At 40.0% G+C, this 18,794-nt stretch overlaps 1 protein-coding gene across 1 annotated transcript in view; it reads right to left on the bottom strand.

Moving 5' to 3' along the window:
• Positions 1-18,794, bottom strand: part of LOC104957367 (girdin) — a gene marked incomplete at its 3' end in the record, with an annotated part of 58,526 nt that overhangs the window by 27,178 nt on the left and 12,554 nt on the right. The window contains exon 4 of the mRNA XM_010784992.1: positions 3,942-4,011. Within this exon, the coding sequence (XP_010783294.1) occupies positions 3,942-4,011 (70 nt within the window). The remainder of the gene's footprint in view (positions 1-3,941; positions 4,012-18,794) is intronic.

Raw genomic sequence — 18,794 nt, 5'->3', positions numbered from 1 at the left:
GTGCTTTATAAGAAAAGATAGAGTGTCAAGAGCATCAAATACAGAAGGTCTGGAGCTGAGGTCAGTGTCAGGAGCACTGAATACAATGAAAATGATCAAATACAATAACATATACCGGACCAATCGGCATTTTCCACTGTTTATCTTTGTTGTTTCATTCACATTGACCAACCCAGCACTTACGTTGTCTCAGTTATACACACACACACACACACACAATTCCCAGTCCATTCCACACAAAAAATTATGTCTTTTCTTTTCTTACTTATGGAGACACTAGACATCACAACACTGTGAAAACACACTAAACATTCGCCTGCACACTTCAAAGACTAGTTCTTTGGGGGAAATAAGAGAAATCAGGCCCGCTTTCTTGGCTAGACAAGTTTCTCACACACTCACATCAAGCCTCTCAGTTAATGTTCTCTGTCAGCTGTCAACAGTTGGCATCCTGCTGCTGCTGCTGGTTAAAACCGTTCTGCTCGTTGGGAAGTTCTCTCATCTAAAACCATGTTTGGTAATGTTTGTTGTAAAAAATACTACCCTGCATCTGAAATGTGTTAATGGCAATCTTTCAACAGTGCAGTGTTGCCCTTCAGTAGCAGTATTGGATATGTTTTTTTTTTAAAACACTGTCAACTGGCAGAGACTTGAGTGAAGCAAACCAGTAAATGCTTCCGAAATTAACAGAGTACCACATAGTCCAGAACACATTTTGAGGGCAAAGTGTTCACAATATCAAACAAAATCACGGCTGAAAATGTACAGGCTTTATGACAGACTAAACAAAAAAGGGGGTGGGGGTGTGTGCGTGTGCGTGTGCGTGTGCATGCGCGCGCGTCTCACATGCCTATATGCAGACTAAGGTAAATGGGGAGCCTGGGGGGGGTACTACAGTGCCTTCCCACTGTTCACTGTGTAGAAATGAACCCTCCCCCATCCACCAACCAAACACTCTTATGTGCACGCACTCTCACACACACTCAGAGAGTCGTACCCTGCCCCCTAATGAGAGCATAATAAAAGCCACATGGCCAAAGACTTTCAGCTGGGAGCCGCAGAGACTCAGAGCCAGACTCCAGCGCTGCTCTGTCTGACTGACTGATGATCCCACATCCAGAGGGTAAAGGGCAAAGGAAACCCTGAGGAATTTAGTCGAATGATTTCTGCCCGAGCTGCCCTCTACTCTTGTCTGCGTTGAATTCACTTTAGTATTCACTTAATATTCCCTTCAGACGTGGGTGAGGCTGTGGTAGATCTTCAGAAATCTACTGCTGTGAAATACTAACGGTAGACAATATATAGCGAGTTCACGACCTGGCATCACAATGACTACACTGGATAATATAGTAGGAAGCAGCATTGTGAGGAATGAATACAATGCCAAAAGAATGCTGTTTGAGAGTTAGGAAGAATGCTGCCGATGATCGTTATCACCAGTAGTTTTTGCTTAGAATGACGTTTCAAAAATACTTGAGAAAAATGTTTTACCTCTAAGGTAAATTAACAACAAAGTTGAAAAGCATGAAAAAGAAACACAGCCTGTGTGTAGCCTGTTTTTCATATACTTACCCTTCATGCCTGTTGAAGTGTATCAAAATGAATACCAACAAATAAAAGTAATGGCTGTGGTGAAAGTGTGAGAAAGGCAGCTGAGGGAGGACAGGGATTTAGAAACCATTGAATGCGTTTAAAAGCGTTCAGATATTCGTAAACAAGCTCTGCCAGCTAAGCCTGGAAACAGTTTACCTTGAAAAGCTGATGATTGCATTTGCAGAGATAAACAAAGGCTTTGAATATTCGTGAGGACACGCTTTCCCAAAAAGTAAAAAGAGCTAATCCAATGACGTTGCCATAGTTTTAGCCAAAGTTTTGCACTTGGGGCTATTGCGCTAATAATTGATCTAAGCATGCTGGGTGGCAGGAAGCTTTGACGCATCAAATGTTTTATTTATTCGATACAATCCTCTTATAATAATAATACATTTATTTTCTATAGGCGCCTTTCAAGGCTCTCAATATCGCCATACAAACACATAAAAAACAAGATACACAATACATAAAACCAGCATAAGAGACATAAACAAGACAATGCAGTATATAAATCAATCAAATAACCAAATAAATAAAAAACAGCCACAGCCGCCACGCCATGATCTCATAGGATGGCATGAAACTAATTATCTCATCCCTTTAGTGGCTACATTAAAGTCATTATGGAAAATCAGGTAGCACTTGGGGCTGCAGAACTCAAGGTGCTCCAAAATGTAAAAAATGGACACTGCATTTCTGTTGCTTTAAGGCTGCTTGGACTTATCAAATAGCACATCCAGGCTCAGTGGATCAAAGCTTTGCTGCAGAACGGTTACATTTATTAACAGATCTTTCTCCGTGGGTCCTTTTTAAGCCATTGCAGGTCAATTTAACATTCTGGTTTACTTTTTGACTTTATTGTTAAGGGCATAGTGGCACTGGAAAACGATGTCAACAGTGTTTTATAGTCAGGCTCAACATTGTTACTGGGTCGAAACTTCAGCCAATCAATTGGACAAAAGGCAATAGTGTAATTATGCTGCTCACTCTTAGGAATGACTTTAAAACTGTTGAGCTGAGCGATGATTACATTAAATTACATTGTACAGTAAATATGTCCTTGTGTCTTAGAGAAGTTAGTTTAATTGCTCCCTAAATTACCTGACTCAGATTAAAGTAGACTAATGCTTTTCATTGAATGTTCTGCTCCTGTAGTTTATGTTAAAAGTCACCAAGATAATTAGTTCCCTATAATTGCATTCCTTGAGAATGGTATGAAATAAAAAATCCTGTCAGAAGATGAAGTATGGGGCATTTATAATTAGGGCTTATCAGTGTAAGGAGCTTCGTTCAACATCATAAACTGTAAACGTGCCGTTGCCACTGTCTGATCTTACACTTAAAAGAACATCTGCCATCTCAAACNAGTGGCTACATTAAAGTCATTATGGAAAATCAGGTAGCACTTGGGGCTGCAGAACTCAAGGTGCTCCAAAATGTAAAAAATGGACACTGCATTTCTGTTGCTTTAAGGCTGCTTGGACTTATCAAATAGCACATCCAGGCTCAGTGGATCGAAGCTTTATTAGTGTAAGGAGCTTCGTTCAACCTCATAAACTGTAAACGTGCCGTTGCCACTGTCTGATCTTACACTTAAAAGAACATCTGCCATCTCAAACATGCCTCAGAGGAACACATGGAGCCATCTTTAGAATCAAACGTGTGCCTTCCTAGAAACATTACTTTGAGTGACCACATGAAGTCATTTTCCTTTATTGTTTTTTTAAGCCTCTGAAAATCCACACAAGTGTTTTAAGTTATTTTGGCTGATTAGTAGGTCAGAGCTTTGATGGAAATTTACGAGGTAACAAATCTCCATCCAGCAATATTAATGATAAAGTGTAATTTGTCCCAACCTAACAGGTGCAATAAAGCTAACAGGAAACTCGGGAAGGTGTCAATAAATTACAGTCCACACACTTCCTGTCAAGGAACTAATCAGCCAGATTAACTGAAAACGCCTGTGTGGGTGTTCAGAGGTTTTACAGACTAGTGTTAATGGGGGCAAAATGTAGGTTTTGTCCTTGAAGACATGCTGTTAATCACCTTAATCAAAACAGCATTATTCAATTCCTCTGTAAAGTCCCTTCCAACTCTGCCATTAAGTCTAAGTCGCAGGAAATATCACACTAAACTCTTAATTAAAAGATTTCTAAAGATGCATTGATGCTAATTAAATGATAAAAACAAAAATGTGGGTTTCCTCCTTGTGAACTGTACACATGGTGATTTTAATGTTCTTCAGTTTAGAGGCCAAATACATTCAAATCAGAACCTGCACAGCATTGGTGAAAGCATCAGTGTGTGTATAACGTTGTGGTTGTTTTGTTTGGTACATTGACACTTACCAGACAGAGGGTTTTTGCCCAGAATCAGCACGTTTGGTAAAGGCATCATCACCAGCTGCTGGAGAGTCTCCTGTAACACAAAGAAATGGAAAAGAAAGTCAGGCAGAGGAATCACTATTTAGCATTTTGTTAAGTATTGCAGAGCTAGAAGAGCTGGGGTTTTCAGTGCACATCCCCATCTGAGACAGCTTTCTGCCCTACTGTAAATTATAAACACTTTAACAATTACAACAACGACCACTTCGCCTTTGACAGCGTAATGCCATCTCATAAAAGACAGTCTTGAGTGTACAATCTTTCTTGTACACTCAAGAAAGGTTATCAAGAGAGCCAAGGTGACTTCAAATAAGCGGTATCAATCTACTTTAGTTGAGAATGTGGTGGTTTCATGGGTATTCCTGTGTCTCTCTGTGTGTGTGTGTGTGTGTGTGTGTGTGTGTGTGTGTGTGTGTGTGTGTGTGTGTGTGTGTGTGTGTGTGTGTGTGTATACGAAAGTGACGGTGGTATTTATGCGAGGTAAATTGATGGTGTGGGTTTTGCCGCAGGGCCCCCTCCATTTACGTGTCAATCATTAAAACAAAAATGAAAGCATGAGCTGCAGCACTCATGCAGACATGCAGCAGTATGCACACACACATATACAGATACTCAGTGGGTAAGGGTGGGCAGGGCTCAATTATGGTGATGTTTTGGTTCGAGTCAGATCTTCAAATGATGGGCACTGCAATAGTGCACGACACGCTACAAGCAGTAAAAAACATTGTTACATTCATGTCTTGTCTACATAATTATATATAAATCTTACTTGGAGGTTATGAGACATCAGCAGCCTGCCAAAATATCTTTGCAGTCATAACCTTTTGAGCAGTATGAACAAAGTAGTGATGAAAAGAAAGCCTGGTTTCTTCAAGCAGAAAGGACATGGAGGTCAGCCAACTTCAATATTTGATGTCTACCTGATGGCAGAGAACGGTTCGAACTCATGTGACCCGGCAGATTGACTATTCTATTCAGGTTAATGCTGATGTTCTGCTAAATAGGCTTATATAAGGAAGTGGCTATGCAGAAGCCCCACCCCACCCTCCCTTCTTAACCATCTGTTCTATACATATTGCATTACCTCAACATGTACAGTAGGTAAAAGGGGGGGGGGTAGGAAATCTGACATAATTTGCTGGTTTTGATTTGTTCGAAATGAAGCCACATCTGTGAATATTTTAAGAATACTTGAAAGCAGCAACCAGCTAAATTAACCAGGAGTTGATTTCCAAACTGCATCCCTAAAATACATTCTGTACATTTAGAATTTTCCAGAAAGTCCCATTGTAAAAGCAGAAGGGCTTCAGGGCTAGAAATAAGGTAAGTATAACAGAAGTCAGAAAGAGGAAACCGTACTTAAAATAGTATGTGGAAAGCAATATATAATCTGTCCTATCTGTAGAAAGATGCTCACATTCAATGAATTAGCCCCTAACAGGTTAATTACAACCATATGGTCAAGATAACCATAATGATGCATGTGCAGTTTACATAAATGCAAACAATTGATGTATTTTAATCATACAGTAGGTTAAATACATTTATTACTTTAGGTCATTACTCACAAAGCCCTCAACAATCAGGCCCCGCCCCTACCTCACAGACCTGCTGCACCACCACACCCCTTCCCGCTGCCTCCGCTCATCAGAAGCCAACCTCCTATCCATCCCCACCCACACCAATCACCGGACCTGGGGGGACAGAGCCTTCTCCGTCGCTGCCCCCTCCCTCTGGAACTCACTCCCACAACCCATCAGAGACTGCACCGACCTCACCACCTTCAAAAAACTCACAAAAACTCACCTCTTCAATCTGGCTTTTAATGTGTGATTGTTTTTGTATTATTTGACTTTAACTTTAACTATATATTTATTTGTTGTTCCTTTCTTCTCTTTTCTTTTCTCTTCACTATTATCTGTAAAGCGTCTTTGAGCACCTGTAAAAACGCTAACAAATTAAATCTATTATTATTATTATTAAATGCCTCTAAACTCCCAAGCGGTTGTTTTTCTAAAAAGTCAAATTTGCATTCTTCCTTCCAAGGTTTTTCTCACAACAACATGATTCAGTTCCTCTTTTATCCCTTCTGTGTGTGTACACAATATGCTTTGTNAAAAAACTCACAAAAACTCACCTCTTCAATCTGGCTTTTAATGTGTGTTTGTTTTTGTATTATTTGACTTTAACTTTAACTATATATTTATTTGTTGTTCCTTTCTTCTCTTTTCTTTTCTCTTCACTATTATCTGTAAAGCGTCTTTGAGCACCTGTAAAAACGCTAACAAATTAAATCTATTATTATTATTATTATTATTATTAAATGCCTCTAAACTCCCAAGCGGTTGTTTTTCTAAAAAGTCAAATTTGCATTCTTCCTTCAAAGGTTTTTCTCACAACAACATGATTCAGTTCCTCTTTTATCCCTTCTGTGTGTGTACACAATATGCTTTGTATTTAAAGAACCAACATGTGTCATTGTTTCTCTGTGTCAAGGGAAATGTATCTAGTATAGTTGCAAACACAACTTCACCTATATCCTCCTTATCAACATCTGTCGTCGTCTCAACCTTTGTTGGCCGTTTTATTTGATGCAGAGGCAGGATAGATTAATCACAGGAGATAGTAGTATAGAGTAGGGCTGAAGGATATATCTTGTCATGGCGATAACCGCGATATGCGCATGCGCGATATTCACATCGCAGGGAGATGCGAAATTATTATTATTATATTATTATTTTATTTAGGACGTGCAATATTAAGCAGGTACATTAACTCAAACACATCATGTTACAATTATGTTGCTGCTTACTACAAAAGGAAAACTTGCGCGGCTCTCATGTCAGGGGTACTTGAGTGAGTGACATGCAGGCTCTGCATGCACAGCAAACCACCAATCACAATCATTCTTGATCAGATCACAGCAGGTCCCGCCCCACTAGTTTGTAGACCATGTACAGGAGGACAATACCGGCAAGAATGAAGATTTACTTCCAAAAAGAAAAGCAACATCTGCCATCTGGAACCATTTTGGATACAAAAAGGTTCTTCTCTTCTTCATTCACAGATGAACCCCCTTATTTGAGGGTAAGCAACATGCCATGTTAGATCATGACTTAAGGTATGATGAGTCAACCAGTTAAGATCCAGACGTCCGTGACTAAAATCCTTCATCCGGTTAAATATAGTTAAAAAAAACGCAATATATATCGCAGGGGAAGAAAATATCGCAATGTCAGTTTTTTTCAATATCGTGCAGCCCTAGTATAGAGTCGGACATATAGACGATAAGATGTTGTGCATCATACTGCATTGTAAACATGTATGGTTGGGTCAGGTTTTGCAGTTAACTTAAAGTACCTGAGCTTCAAACACTTGCAGGTTTTCTCTTTAGCAAACCTATGATGGATTAAAAATCATTGAGGAGTAGACAAATGCTTTAATACACACAGAGAAGCATCTACGATCTGAGGTGAAGGTCGAAGTTGAGGTCACACTGAAGGTCAGTCACAGATAATAGGGTAAAGGCTTGGTTGCCATGGTTTCTCTGTCATGGTGATAAGAGCACTGACCCCATTTTGCCCTTCTGTCTATCTCTCTGTTTACCCTTGGGTTTGGGGCATGAGGGAGTGAGGTTATGGTGTGTTACGACAGTGTGCCATTTCCAAAGCTTTCAATAGATAATTAATGGGAGTATTAACTCTGGGATATTATATTCAGAGTGGATGACAGCAGCCTTAATTTCCCATCATCTGTTCTACCAGTAAAGTGATATGTATGCATGGTGATGGCAAAAGCAAAAAATAGAACAATATTATATGGTGACCCTGATACTGATGATGACTAACGCTGTAATCAGGCAGTTCCAGCCATAATGTCTGAGACAGATTGACTCAACAAGCGTCAGACCCAATATTGAGTGAAGACAGACAGCCACAGTTGGTGCCTCACAGAGAGGCATTTGGTGCGCCGATGCAGCATGTTGAACTTGTGACAGGCACTATGAGCAGAATGAGCTAAATCTACATTAAAGAAAACCATTGAGCCAAAAAACCGCCCTAATATCTATTGTTTAATACATCTTAGTTGTGTCTTGAATCAGTTGCCGAGAGAAACTTATTAAACGATGACAGTAAGCAGAAGAGGGTTGGTTGCATACATCTCGAAGGCTTCTACAAACTGCTTTTAGATTTGTAGAAAGTCATGAGTCATCACAGAGAAGAGCCCCCAACTGGATCTTAACTTTAGAAACAGCAAATGCCTTCTCTCCTTCCACAACCACCTGTCCCACTTCTGAACACTTCTGCCCGTCAACACATGCTCACACCTGTCAATGGCAGCATGTGTTTGCTGTTTAAGCACAACATTTTAGAGACTGTAAATCTTTTCCTCTTTTCCTACAACCCAATCATTGACACCAAGTTCATTACACCATGTTAACAAGTTCATTACACCATGTTAACAAGTTCATTACACCATGTTAACATTTATGCAGGTCTCCCTTGTAAATGAGATCGACGATCTCAAGGGACCAATCTGTCTAAATAAAGGTTTGAAATGAAATGAAATTGCTAGGAATTCCAAATAGCTTAACTTCAGGTATCAGTTGAAGAGATTTCAAAGCAATGATCTGTATTGTGCAGAGTCATGAGCTTAGCGCAACACTATGCCCATTCAGTAACACATCCCTTTCCTTCACAAGGGTCCATTGAACTGATCGTTAGTCATTGCATTCCTCTGATCTGCCCTGGTGTTAGGTTGGAGCTTTCTGAAAAAAAAAGCCCAGAGCATCACTGGCTTTTGATGTTTTATCTCTCATTTTGTATCTGTATCTGATTGTATAATATACACAAACCAGATTGTAGCACTACAGTACTAATGCAGACTAGAGTTAGAGTTAATAGAGCTAATATCATTGTGTCTTTCCTGCAGGGCACCATCACCGCCTTATCTCTGAATAAAGCCGTTTGCAGCGCATCGTCTGTATTTGATACCATATGGAGAGGGAAATTAAACTACAAACTGTAATAATAATAATAATACATTTTATTTTTAGGCGCCTTTCATGACACCCAAGGACACCGTACAATTTGTTAAAAACAGAAAGAAAATGCTAATAGGCAACAGAACATAATAAAAACACAAACAGGAAATCATGGAGGAGATGTTCTAGGTAATGTTCTGACTGCTTTAGTAGCTGGAGGAAAAAATAAATCTAAAGATATTAAATAGCTTGTCGATTAAACCTTGCCCAAATAATATCTGCCAATGAAGGCATGCAACTCCAGCCCACCTGATTTGTATCCTGTTGATAACAGTCAAGTAGTGCATGTGTATAAAAAAGACAGTATTTTTGCAATGTGTGGTTAATAACGTGCTTTGAGGATTAGCTGCAGGCTAATAAACTACAGTATAGCATTAGGCCTCCTGGATTAGCTGGTGAAGGCTTAGCTCTCATAAATAAAACATGATGGACACTGAAGGAGGGGGACCAGCCACCACACACTGAACATGTCATGGCGATGTGCTATATACTGACAGGCATGCATGTGCACACACACACACACAAACACAGCTTTGAAAAGGAAAGCTTTACTGTAGCCGTGACAACAGGAACGACCTTGGCTCAGTCACGATGTCACTCTCCAATATTCACAATCTAAATCATATCCAATTCACACATGGGCAACGGGGAAGAGGCGGCCATTTAAATGTTCAAAAAGATACAATATTCACAAAGAGAGGGTAATGAGTGATAATGGATAAGAAAGACAGAGAGAAAGAGCTTTGATTCGAACACTTCTCACTCCAGGCACGCAGGGCTGAGCTGCCTCCTCCCTTTCTCCCCTTCTCATCATCTTTCCTTCCCCCCCATCCCCCTATCCTGACACTATATTGCTGTATTATTGATTCCTGTAGGACTCACAGCTCCTCTACACTGGTTCATATTCCATCCCACAGAGACATTACAGCCAGACTAAGAGTTGCTTAAAGGGGAGCTTGTCAAACACAAACGGGATTTGCTCATTCAATATATGTTTGTGTGTATTGGACTTGGTGTTGGGCATGTGCCTTTATGTGTAGATGAGCAGAGCAATTCAGTCTTTATACAATCTGTAGGTCTGTTACACTCATATACTTCAACGGCCATATTTATTTGCTTTATCCACCCCGTTATGTCCAGGAAGTTCATTTGGAAGAATCTTAGACATGGCGAGTTAAAACCTAAGCAAACGTTATATGCAAGAGATGCTAAAGAGGCAGATATAAAAGAAGACATAAAGGATGTGGGGATTTGAAGACTGCTCTATTGTCTTATACTAGATTTGGGCTGAATGGACATCTGCTGAAAACAGAGATACAATTCTGCTGAGCCATCAGTAGCCTGGAAGATGTTCATTCTTTTAGTAGGTAGGGAGGTGTGTAAGTTTGTGTTAAAATGATGTCAGTGGAAAGGCCACACCCACCCACCCACACACACACCCACACCCACACCCACACACACACACACACACACACACACACACACACACACACACACACACACACACACACACACACACACACACACACACACACACACACACACACACACACACTTCCCATCAATCCACAAGTTCCGCTACCGGCACAGCTATAACAGGGAACTAATTGTGCTGCCAGTGTGTGTAGAAATGCTTACTGAACCCCTGAAAGCCTGAATCACACCCATTCTACAGACATGGTATGTTGCCATAGAAACGAGGAGATGGGTTTATTCGCCCCATGCTAGTGAGACACACACACACACACACACAGCACTGCAGACTTCTCTCCCGCTGAAAAGCTGCAGAGATTATGAACTTGAAAAGGTTATTACCACCAACAATAGGAAGGAGCACGCTTCCTCTTTCACTCACATCGCTCACACACACAGACACACACACACACACACACACACACACATCCATCCATACACAAAGAAACCACTTAACACTAGATCTCACTACATCCCCTCGAACTGAATCAATGCAGGAGCTTTTCCTGCTGTTCAGCACTGTAACAACCCCACATGAACACAAAAGGGGTTTGCGTACTGCAGCTCAACATCCCTCTCTAATGGCTTCCTGGATGTTTGAGTTTTAATACCGTTTTCTTTTAGATGTAAAAACCTTTTTATAATTCAAAATGTGGGTAGAAGGAATTATTTGATACTTCTCTTCCTCTTGTTTAGACTCAAACCAATATGATCTTCAGAGGGATGACAAGCAAAAAGGAAGTAAAATGTTTAATCAACGAGGATAAAATAAAAACGACTAAATGACAATGAGGCTAAATCTCCTTGACTGAGAAAATAATTATCGTTTAATAACCTAGTCGAATATGGATAAAACAAAAGTGTTCATTCATTTATGTTTACTTTGACAATACGTTCAATAAAAATGTAAAATGTAAATGTGATTGTTTAACTCATCATTAGTTAGATTTAACCCAGCAATAAAATGCAACAGTTGCCCTCGGCTCAACAGTAGCCTCCCCTGACAAGAGCAGCAGTTTGGGGTCCACAGTCTGCCAGATGGACGCATCATCTCTTACATGAGGAGAAGGAGGAGGAGAAACGAGCCATTAGATCCCCGTTTCTTTTGTTCTCCGCTCTTATCTATCAGCTAGAGTGCTTTTTACAACATGCCCCTGAGGCTGTGCGAGCGGACGGGTTGATCCTGCTGCTCCTCTCAAAGGTGGAGGCAGGTGGGCTGGGGAAGCCTGACCCCAAAACCCCCACCAACCACCCCATAACCCCAGGGCTCTGCTTCACACTGCAAAAGTTCACACAACCACACACACATGTCATTCAGTTCAATTCAAGTCAAGTCAGTGCCATTATGACTCTCCTTGAGGCCTCTTTAAATTAAGTTTGATGTTTTACTGATTCTTCTTTCAATTCTAATCTACAGTTTTTAACTAAGTTTAATTAACTTAATGACTTTGTTGCACTTAACAATTGTGTATTGGTTTTAGCTAATGACAATTTACAGCAAATGTGTTTTCTTGCTACAACCTGGATGTAACAATAAAACAGTGTTTCTTATAAGAATATACAGTATAAACACACTTAAGAAATTATTTTAAAAGCTGGATTTGATTCATGTTTGCCCACAGAGCAGTGGCACCTGCAGACACATGCTCTAGTGAGGTGATGGAAAAGAAGAACCCTGCTTCTGGCTTCCCCTTAATACAGCAGCTGAGGTGGCGCCTAAAAATAGCTCCCTTTCAGCATATAGGAACCAACTCTACATCATAACTGGGGCAAATTCCCCTCCACTTTATCTCACAGGCACACGAACAAACACACAAAGTAGCGCTTGCAGAAATGTTTGTACACTGTGTTATTTCGGTAAGCCAATGCTCAGTTCCTACTTGAGGCTGTGATTATATGATGTGACTGCTGAGTGGTTCTGGGTGTAAACTGGAACACCATCGACATGAAGGCCTCTTGAGATCAAAAAACAGTGGGGATGACTGTGGGCAAATATGTGTTAGAATAAGTAATGTTTTTGTTTACAGTAAAGTGGCTAACCTGTGGCATTAATGACACTTTTACTATAGTACTTCCCTTGTTGTTTAGAATAAGGAAGAAGTACAAGGTATGACTGTGCAGAAAATTATTAAAGTAGAAAAATGTTTGATTTTAATAAATCAATGTTAGCCTCTTAATCAGGATTAACTAATCTAAGTTTATTGTTTGGAATCTCCTTAACTTCATGAGTAATCGATATGAACCTTAAGTAGCACTGCATTATGAATATTCCGATCCTCATGAAAATGTGTGGATGTTACAATTTTTGCTAACTAACCCTGCATTGCTACCATTCACACTATTAACAGCTTCAAAAAGAAAAATATATATATGGTTTAAGGGACAGAACAAGAGATTAAGTTAAACTAATTTTATAGTTTGAGCCATCTAACTTCGCCATCTAACTTAGTTATATTACCTTACGTTGTTTAACTGCCTGCTACTTATGTGATTGTCTAAAAACCTAGCTAGTATGCTAGTTGCTACACCATCATCAACAGGATATTTAGACTAGCTAGCATGCGAGTCTGCATGACAACACATTCAGCCTGCAGCTACGAGCACATGCCCTAATAAACTGATTTGCCCTTTACTGATGCTAAAATAAGCAGCAAGACAATGAGTCAAGTCAACAATAGGGAAATCCAGACTTCAATAACGTACATAAACAAAACATATGTTTGTATTTTTTGAATGAGATCTAGTTGAAGGATATAAAAATAACAGCTGCCTTCAGGCTTAAGCTGCCATAACAACCATGGAACAATCTTGTATCCAATATTTATGAATACAAAAACCGGAAAAGACAATTTATCGCTACAGTATGTTGCAGCTGACCCTTGTGCATGTATGAATGTAAGTGAGAGAGAGGCTAAGAGTGTGTACTGCATCTGTGTTTGTGTTTCAGCTTCACTCTGGCCCAGTAACAGAGCATCTTTGTGAGGCTTGAGGTCAAGAAAGAAAAAGCCAAACGTTTAAACCCCAAGCCAGGCACAAGTTGGATACGCTGAAAACTGGAAAGAACATTTAACAAAAATATTCTCAGGATGGTCTAAACATAATCTTTAGAATACTCTAGAGTGCATGATAACCTATTTTACATTACCTATTCCCAGAGTGTTACCAAATAACCTTGCAAAGCTTTGGGGCCAGGCCTGCTCAGCATGAATGGTGCCCTCTGTCACCCTTTAAACAGTAAAAACAGAGCTCCCTGCCTTTAGACATACCCCAAGTCAAAGCAGTGGCAAACAGAGAACAGAAATGCTCTTATTTCCAAAATGGACTTCTAAAGCTGTTACTTAACGACACAACAGCATAATCATTGGAAAACCTCTACTGGAGCATATTTTCCAATAAAACTGCAAATCAACTAAAAGTAGCACCATCTCATCAATTTGATTCCGTAGTATTTACATTGAATTTCACCAGATGCTCTCTAAGCCCAAATGTCATAAACCAGGATAAAGGGATTCACTAAGCAAGCTTTAAGAAAAGCCAGGAAAAGAAGAAAGAATTGCGTTCAGCTGCTGAAGATCCATGTTACATCCCGCTAGAGAATGCCAAACCAAAGCCACTAAATTAAAAGGAGGCCCAGTATATATTTGGACTGACCACCAGAGAAATGAAACCCTCAGTGTACTCTCCTGTGCCGAAATGACCAAGAGAACAGAACATTTAAAGGCGGACTCAAGAAAAAGAAAAGCATAATTGCCAACATGAACATTTCCGCTCACACTTGGTTAGAAACTATGTTACTACATGTCATCATGTGTGTTTCTATGCAGCATTAAAAATGCACGCTCATACAGACAAGCACATACATGCTTACAGCAGTTCGGCCTTGATCTGTTCAGCAGATTCTGAAATATAAGTCTGAAGCCTGTCTAGAGATTGACCTCCTCCTACACAATCTACTGCGCCAGAACAATAACAGAGACGTTGATCGCAGACACACAATAACATGAACGCTGAGATCCACTCAAGACCAGCCCTAGAGAGCTATGAAATGAAAACCATTATTATTGAAGATCTTGTGTTGGGCCAATTCACATTTCACAATCTCTGCACAAAGTCAATCTCAATGGGTTTCCCATGTGGAAACACCAACTATAGGGTTACGTCTTGTACAGAAGTCAAGGGGAAGAGAGACTGAGTGGAAAAATGGTTAAGATGAGGGATGGGGGAGGAAAGGGACAAAAGAAGGTCCCAGGAAACAACGGTCTGCATCTAGGAGGTTCAAGAAGGTTAATGAATTACTCATCTTTTAACACCAAAGGAACCTTTGGGAGGAGGGCAACTTTTTTATTGAATTTGAGCCCTTGCTGACTTGCCAGACACTCTGAAATATATAGCTTTTATAGAAGAGTCAACACACCAGTATGGATTCTTCAGTTATGGACATTGACTATATAGGAGTGAATTCAACTTGAGATACCTAATTAAATGTTCTTTTCATGCTTCAATGAAATAACAAAATGACCATTTGCTCGGTTGATATACAGTCATAGCCTTACCTAGAGAGTGGTTACTAACCTGGGTGTAATTTAATTGAAGAGTCCCAAGTGAGATCAATTTATTGAATCACAGGAAGCAACCAACCATACAAGGCTTCCACTTACTCTGAGTCCTTCTTCAAAGTGCTGAGTAGTACAGTAAATTGAAAACCTGCAAAGTCCATTAGTCTAAGACCTGAATGGTTCCCTCTTCATCCATATGGCTGTGGAAATCTGATACCATTAAGCCATAAAACAACCACAGGAAAGGGAGACCACAGCAAAACCATATATCAAAGCCACTTCTCCTCCACATTACCTAAATAGGAATTGGCTCCTTTTGACTAGAGCAGCAACTGTGTGCGAGTAGGTACCATGTGGTCCATAAATAAGTGTTTAGACACATTTTAGTGCTGTTAAGTGTGTTTTCATAAAGTTAAGCGCTGCTAAACGTCACTTTAATATTAAAGTCGTTGTTCAAACTTTACAAACAAAGACTAAAACTAAAAACGTGTCAGTGTCAAAATAGTTACAATTTATGACAATTTATGACAAAACAAGACCACACAAATGAATGAAGGTCTGCTAGATAGCCTTCCTTTTGGTCTCTAGCGCATACGAACAAAAAAAAGATGACAGTTGACATGTCCTGGTCACGCACACTTGATCTTTACTTGAACCTTAAAGCCTTCCTCTGATCATTACTAATCTTAGATAGTGGTTTCGCTTGGATTTGATTAGAAGCAGCATTTATTGTAGTTGTAAAATAACCACAACTCTAAATCTCATCACCGATAGTCTACTACTTGTAAATCAAAGATAGTGGGAGATTAAAGGGAAATTCTTAAAGAACCCATATGATTAGAAGGGCAAACAATCAATACGGTCTCATGACGGTTTATGTCATTCAACCTCAAACTATTTGGCATGGCACACTTCAAAACAGGCAAGTCATTTTTTCCTAAGAACCATATTAAGATACAGTCTGTCTTTTGTCTTTTGACAGGCACACAGCAAGCACAGCACTGATCTATGGGGGGTTTAACCTGTAGCTGATCTCTGGTCTGAGCCCGCAAACACCAGTGGCGAAACAACTGTGTGACCAGAAGGTCAACAGAGCGTTGCTGCGACACACAGATGAACAAAAACACCATAGACGAACAAGAGATTCATTGTTTGCTGACAAAATCCCCCGAAACTTAAAAAAACTAAAACACACAGTATGGGTCAAATGTCCGCAAAACAAATAAATACTGCCCTTAACTTGTGTTTTAAAAAACTACACCTGTTTACTCAAATTCTGTTGACATTATGAACATTTTTTCAGAGCTATTGAGACTTTAACTTCACGGCAACACAATGACTAAGAATGCATAGAATTTGATATTTTGAGTTAACAACAAAGATGGGTATTATTGCATAAACCTGCAGGATCCAGACGGTCCTGTCACAAAGATGGTCCCAGTTAATGTCCTTAACCTTTCCCCATCATCTCGTCATCCTTGACCCCTGAAGCCAATGGCTCAAATCACCGAGTCTAAGAACGATAATTCTGCTAGCCATTTGAGGCGGCCTAGAGGGGCTTTTGAAGGCTTTGAAGGATAAAGTGTATACAAAAGGCTGATTGTTTAAATAAGCTGATGAGTGATTAACACGGTGTCTAGGACCAAGGCAAATCAGATCTAATAGAACAATTAACCAACAAATGGCACTCTTCACTTGACTTCTGGGGCAAAATGTAAAATATATAGATACAGCAGATTTATTAACAGTCATAAAAACGCTAGGCTTCTTCAAGCAATATCATATGACATGAAAATGTGTTCATCCGGTTCCAAGTAGGCCTTTAAAATTCACAATTTCTCTATTTCCTAATGAGTAATGTCAAACTCTGTTATTATGGGTCATCAGACAGCCACAGCCCCTGAGAATATGGGTCAAAAAGTGAAATCTGTGTGTGGGTCATCTTTGTGTCAGTAAATGCAGCTGCTTTGCTGTGATAACATTCCACATTGCACTGTCGCAACAGCAAGCTGGGTCACGCTCGATTCCTGCTTATCATTAACACAGTTGAGACACTGTTGCAGCAGGGTAATGAATCATTGTCTGTCTGGATTGTTTAAATTTGCTAAGCTTACAGTTTTCATAACTGGATTAACCGTTACACACAGTGAAGAACTGACACTGTGCATTCAAGCAATACTGTCTGACACCAGATTTAAACTAGAAAAAGGCAAGAAGTAAACATTTCAAGTAAAGCCTAAGAGCTTTACTTGTCAATAGGCGCATTCACACCGCAGTACTTTTCCCACAAAGGTTCATGAGAACTTAGTTTATGAGGACTCTTTAGTTCTCATGAACTAAGTACAGATCGCGTTCACACCGGAATAAGTTCCTGGGGAAGGATCAGGCCAGAGCCATATAATAGAATCTCTCTATATGGCGAAGAAGTGACGTCAGCGGTTCTTCTTCTTCTGCTTTGGGTTTACTGGCAGGACGCAAACAACTTCACGGCGTATACTGCCACCCGAAGTCTGAAAGTCTTAAACGATATTAAGGCTGCTTTGGATAAAAAATATCTGTTTGTTTTGCATTGTTTATTGACCTAGCCAAAGCATTTGACACTGTAGATCACCACATTCTGTCTAATGTTATGTTGATGTCTCGTTTCGGTCATAATGCCATTTGCTGGTTTCAGAGTTATCTAACCGACCGTACTCAATGCGTCAGGTTGGGTAGCACTGTCTCTGACCCTGTCACCTTGGAGAAGGGAGTTCCACAGGGCTCTATTTTGGGGCCTTTGCTCTTTTTATTATATGTAAACAATATTTGTAACCAGATGCAATTTTCTACCAATCATATGTATGCTGATGACACTATTGTATACTCATGTGCTCCTTCTCTGGATATGGCCGTTTCCAATTTAAAATCAGATTTTATCACGCTGCAGCATGCACTTCTTGATTCTAAACTGCTTTTGAACAGTAAGAAAACCAAAGCAATGCTTTTTGCTCCCAAGTCAGCGTCCTCTTGCCTCTCCATTGACACCCTTGATGGCGTTTCCGTTGAGTTTGTCGAAACATACAAATATCTGGGCTTTTGGTTGGACAGAAATCTAAACTTCAAACACCATATGTTCTATCAAAGAAATTGAAATTCACTCTTGGCTTCCTTTACAAACTTAAAATGTTGTTTTTCAACTTCATCCCGTAAAAGGTTGGTCTCTGGCTTATTCCTGTCCAAGCTGGACTACGGTGATACCATTTATAGATTTCCCTGTCCCACTGTTTTGGCCAAACTTGACCCACTCTACCATGCTGCACTGCGTTATATATCAAATGCACCCTATAGGACTCATCATTGCAAACTGTATAGCCTAACTGGATGGTCCTCACTTAGTATGCAGCATTGGTTTTTATTAATGTATAAAGCCATTTTAGGTAAGCTTCCACTGTACATATGTGCCAGATTTGCTCCAGTTTTCAAGGATGTTAAACGGTGTAAATCCCTGTCATTCCTTTCCGCGACGTTGATCGAATAGAATGAACGTTTCTCGTCGGAAGTCGCTGAAGTCTGTTGAAAAGTTAAATTTTGTCGATAACGTCTGTTCACGACAGTCAAATCTGCCGGACTAAAACCTTACAGTAAGGTTTGGTTTCGCTGGTAATTATTTTTTTCTGAGGAAAAAAAAGGTCGTGAGTCAGGCGTGTCGTCCTTGGAACGCGTTGGCATAGGTCGCGTGACCTAGACTCCAAACATTCAAATTCT

Source organism: Notothenia coriiceps, unplaced genomic scaffold, assembly GCF_000735185.1.
Source record: "Notothenia coriiceps isolate Sejong01 unplaced genomic scaffold, NC01 NC01_scaffold00026881, whole genome shotgun sequence".
Classification (NCBI taxonomy): domain Eukaryota; kingdom Metazoa; phylum Chordata; class Actinopteri; order Perciformes; family Nototheniidae; genus Notothenia; species Notothenia coriiceps.
This window is presented reverse-complemented; position numbering and strand designations above follow the sequence as displayed.